General features: G+C 49.6%; 1 protein-coding gene across 1 annotated transcript in view; it reads left to right on the top strand.

Moving 5' to 3' along the window:
• The window catches only part of LOC135810172 (uncharacterized), a 50,271-nt gene that overhangs the window by 27,499 nt on the left and 17,772 nt on the right, over positions 1-5,000 (top strand). The window contains exons 19-21 of the mRNA XM_065323646.1: positions 510-1,509; positions 2,989-3,329; positions 3,931-4,344. Coding sequence (XP_065179718.1) covers positions 510-1,509; positions 2,989-3,329; positions 3,931-4,344 — 1,755 coding nt within the window. The remainder of the gene's footprint in view (positions 1-509; positions 1,510-2,988; positions 3,330-3,930; positions 4,345-5,000) is intronic.

The raw sequence follows: 5,000 nt of genomic DNA, 5'->3' as shown, positions 1-5,000 counted from the left end.
GCACCATTGCAGCTCCCTCAAACACGCGGCTGCTTAACAAAATTCTAAAACTTTGCAATACGTGTTGATCGTGCACAGTATAGTCGGGTGCCGAAGAACGAACGACCAAGCATAGCATACCAATGTATACACAGTGACTCAGCAGTGCATAGACCTTAGTACATGAAAATAAGAGCCGTCTAGGCTAGGAGGTTCACCTCCCCCCCCCCCCCCCACACACACACACACCACACCCCCCCCCCCCCCCCCCACACCCCACAGCCCACACCCCCCCCCCCCCCCACACCGCACACCCCCCCCCCCCACACACACCCCCCACACCCCCCCCCCCCCCCCCACACACACATCCAGTTCTTCGGCGACCGACAGTACTGTGTATGTATTGCAGCTGCTTGTTTTACAATGCCAAACTAACTCGGGGGTCCTGATGGAATGCCTTTTTTGTTTGAAGCAAGGTCGAAGTGCCGCGTCGTAAGCATGATGAATGTTTGCGTTTGCTCCTCCTGCAGATTCGCCTGGATTCTGGCAATTCGGGCTATTTCCGCATGCTCCTCTCAGTGAACAACAAGGCGCACTTGAACCCCGGTATCTCCGACAGGGATAGCTACTGGACGTCAGGCAACCTGTATTTCACTCTCTCCGCCACCGGATTCATCAACTTACGTGCCGGCGACGTCGTATCCGTGTTCTTGTACAGCCAGACGGATAAGTCGTATCGCATCTACACCGAGAGTGGATTCAGCGTCAACTTTGTCGGTCACTATGCGGACGTACCCGGATTCCTTGCAGACTTCAATCCAGCACGGACCGTCAGCGTAGCAGCCAACCAGGCTGTGGAACTGACCACATTCACCACGGACTCATTATCTGTAAATGGGTTCTTTGAAAGTGGCGGAAAGGTACTCACAAATGGTCGATTTGTTGCACCTGTCGACGGAACATATTTCGGCGCTGCAAACATTTACATCACCCCGAGCAGCGCCACGTCCACTGGTATCTTTGTACATCTGGCATTGAATAATCAATACGCTAACACCTCTCTTACATACCAAGCAAGGCGAAGTCTTCCTGGGACGGGAACGTTTGCCCTCTCTGTGAGTGGCTCCTTCCAGATGAAGCAGGGTGAAGTCATCTCGGTGTACGTGGGCGCTGCGTTTACAACTAAATTCACCGTGGGCACAGAGAGTGTATTCTCTGCGGCTCTGATCGGTTCCATGGGTCTTGCTGGCCTGGCCACGGCACAGAGCGTCGCAAAGTCCACAACCAGGAGTGGAGTGTGGTATCTCTCGGGTTACACGGACCTCTACAACTACATTTCCAGCGGCGCTGCGTCGGGCAGCTATGTGATGCCGCAGAGTGGCTGGTACTATCTTGCGTTCAACACTATCGTGAAGAGCAACGCGTCTCCGTACGTGCGGAGCGGTATCAGCATCGATCGCAGAGCAGACTATCACAATGGCATGCATGCGATTCGCGGTTCACCGGCCAATGCTGCAGTCACCCTCTCAGGTGAGACTAAAGCTAGAGTGCAGGCTCAAAGAATGTTGTCATTCCCGGGCCGCGTGTGTTTTGCCTGACACTGAGCTTAGCCTTTGGCCCCTGTCAGTAGTTCACTTTGTGCTCTTTCATCAATGGTTTGTGATCAGGGTTAAAGCCAATGTGAACTTGAAGAGGCGCACTGGGAGCGGTCTCTTCATACTTGGACTAATCTGCATCACTCGACATATGAAGCAAACTGCATACTAATACTAGAGCAGTTGGCTTAGTGGAAAACTCGAAAATACTTCCTCTGATACCCTGGACTAAATACTGGCAACATATTAATCTATTCGATGCAGCTGAGAGCTTGTTCGTGGAATTAACTTAATTCAGGCGTTTTGAGTGCAAGTAGAGAACGCTACATTGGAGGCTTTAAAAGAAAAGTTAGACATAATTTCGCTTTTACTTGTACTCAACTGTAGCAATGCCGGGCAGACTACGTAGCATAGTGATGGAGTTTTTAGTGACTGCACATACAGTGTCTGTATGTGCATACAGTCAATGCATGCACATACCAACAATGCATGTACATACAGTCAATGCATGTACAATTGTACATACAGGCAATGCCGCGTCGTGCGCAGGGAGAATGGTTGTGTTGATAACTCCAACCACGCATCGTACAGTGGCAAAACCGTATGAAATAGCCCGGCCATCATGCTCCAGCAGCATAGTGATTATCTTTGCACACAGGAGACCTTCTCATAGCGGCAGTACAGCTGGAGGCTGGCATCGGTGAACTGTACAGCGAGTGAGAACAGGCACTGGGAACTGAGGATGCCTGTCACGCACAGACCACTGTGCACTGCGAACTGAGGATGTCTGTCACGCACATACCACTGTGCACTGCGAACTGAGGATGTCTTTCTGGTACAGACCACTTTGCACAGTATTGAGGCAGCAACATCATCAATGGCATGATGGAATGCAAGGACGTGTGCTTCACAACTAGCGTAGGGTCCGATTGGAGAATGTTGTTCACTACCATGTTTAGACCACACAGAGAATCCTGCAAGTACTGTCTCTCATGTACAGTGTACAGTAGTACCTGCCGTGTAAGCGACCTCTGGGTTTAGCGACCACCTGCTCTCAACGGCCGTCTATCCATGCACCGACAGTTCTACACAGACACTGCGGGACCTGGTTCTAAGACCACCTGGCTTTAACGACCGCTTCTGCTTGCACCGTGGGGTGGTCACTTAAGCCAGGTTTTACTGTAGAAACAACACCTACACGCATTCTTCCAAGCAGGTTGTGGGCTGGTTGTGGGCTGCGTGTTAACAAGCAGGTTGTGGGCTGGTTGTGGGCTGCGTGTTAACAAGCAGGTTGTGGGCTGGTTGTGGGCTGCGTGTTAACAAGCAGGTTGGGGGCTGGGTGTTAAATACTTCAGAAGTAGATCATATTGCTCGTTTAGTTTTTCACCCTAGTCTTTCTTCTGTTGTTCTGTAGGAGCTGGGACTGCTCGCCTTCGCAAGGGCCAATCCATTCAGGTGTATGTGTACAGTAGCAGTGACAAATCCTACACTGCCCAGGCCAGTCTGTCCATCTCTGCCATCAGCAATGCACAGATCATGCCTGCTACAACTGCAAGACGCTCTAGTCTCTCTATCCTCCGAACTGGCTGGACCACTATCACTGGTTACGGCACACCAAACGGAAATACCTACTATTTCACATCCAGTCAGAATGTGTTCAACACTGGCCAAGGCACGTTCGTGGCACCATTCACTGGTGTGTATGCTGCATTCGGCAGTGGAGATTTCTCAAGTGTCAGCACCGATATCTTCCGCGTAAGAACAAAACCCAAGTAGTGTGTGTGTGTGTGTGTGTGTGTTTGTGTGTGTATGTCTGTGTGTGTGTGTGTGTTTGTGTGTGTGTGTGTATGTGTGTAGTTGTGTATTTGTGAGTGTGTGTGTATGTGTGTGTGTTAGTGAGTGTGTGTGTGTGTGTGTGTGTGTGTGTGTGTGTGTATGTGTGTGTGTGTGTGTGTGTGTGTGTGTGTGTGTGTGTGTGTGTGTGTGTGTGTGTGTGTGTGTGTGTGTGTATACCATGACCAGGTATCTGCAAGTGTGGGTGTGTGTCAGTGAGTGTTTGTGTACGCACTTGTACGTTTGTACGTGCATGACTTGTGTTTGTCTATTGTGCAGAACCTGTAATGATCATTTCCAGATATCACTTTGATCTTGGCCTGGCATCCTGCAGCTCTCTAGCAGCTTCACTTTGTAGTTGGGTATGGAAGGTTTGTACAGGTTTGTGCAGATTTGCGCAGGTTTGGGCAGGATTGCACAGGTTTGGGCAGGTTTGCACAGGTTTGGGCAGGTTTGCGCATGTTTTTGCAGCAAGGACTTGCGTTTATTTTCGGTTTGCCTGCATCTTGCCTGCTGTCTTCAGCTAATGGTGAGTGTCAACAGCCAGACATCTAGTGACAGTGGCATGGTCAGTACTCATGCTACGCCGCAGACCTCCAGCTCATTCACCCTACACGTCGGCGGCAGCCTCTACCTGAACGCCGGTGACACGGTTCAGCTGCAAGTCTACTCCAACACCGACAGCAGCTACAGGTTGAACTTCGCCCTTCTGTCGGTGGCGTTCGTGAGCTTTGCCAATGCGGCGGTCGGTTTCAATGCTGATATGACGAGCGACATGCTCGTCTCCAAGACCGTGGGTAAATATGTCTACCCTGCCAGCTGGCAAACACTACCGGCTCTCAATAGCAGTCACGGACTGTATACCAGCGCTGGCACAAAGCTTGTCGGCGGTGTTTACACCGTCTCAGAGACAGGAATCTACATTGTCTCTGCCCAGGTATGTTGCTTATGAACACTCTCTAGTCTGAACTTAAACATCATCACCACTGGATTGTGGCACTGGATTGTGTCACTAGACTCACTACGCACCTTTTGAGTAAAGCAAGCAGCTGCAGACTCTGCCATTACGTAAATTTTTCCTACTCTACCTGCATAGCATGTACATGACGTATGTGTAGTGATCTTGACAAGCCTAACTATTGGGCATTCACAGCACCACCTATAGTGCTAAATCAGTAAAAATATCCATCAGAACACTTTTAGGGATGAATCACCATACCAACAAGAGTGTTGAATGATTGAATCACCATAGCAACACTTGTGTTGAATCACCATGGCAACAATTGTGTTGAATCACCATAGCAGCAGAAGTGTTGAGTCACCATAGCAACAGGAGTGTTGAATCACCATGGCATTGCTTGTTCCACTGAGGTGATGTGATCATGCAAGAAGACCAACAGGCTCTGCATTACCAGTCCATGCTATTGTGCCTTTGAGAAATGTAAAAACTGTATCAACTGTAGGAATGGACTCGGATGGAGAGCCAAGGATTAATTTATACTTCGAAATACAAAAGAGAAATGTTATCGCATGAGCTGATTGTTTAGTAACTGGTGGTGTTAGTGGACAGTATAGCGTAACTGGTAGTTCTGT

Source organism: Sycon ciliatum, chromosome 2, assembly GCF_964019385.1.
Source record: "Sycon ciliatum chromosome 2, ocSycCili1.1, whole genome shotgun sequence".
Taxonomy (NCBI): Eukaryota; Metazoa; Porifera; class Calcarea; order Leucosolenida; family Sycettidae; genus Sycon; species Sycon ciliatum.
Note: the sequence above shows the minus strand (reverse complement) of the source record. Positions and strands in the feature narration are given on the sequence as shown.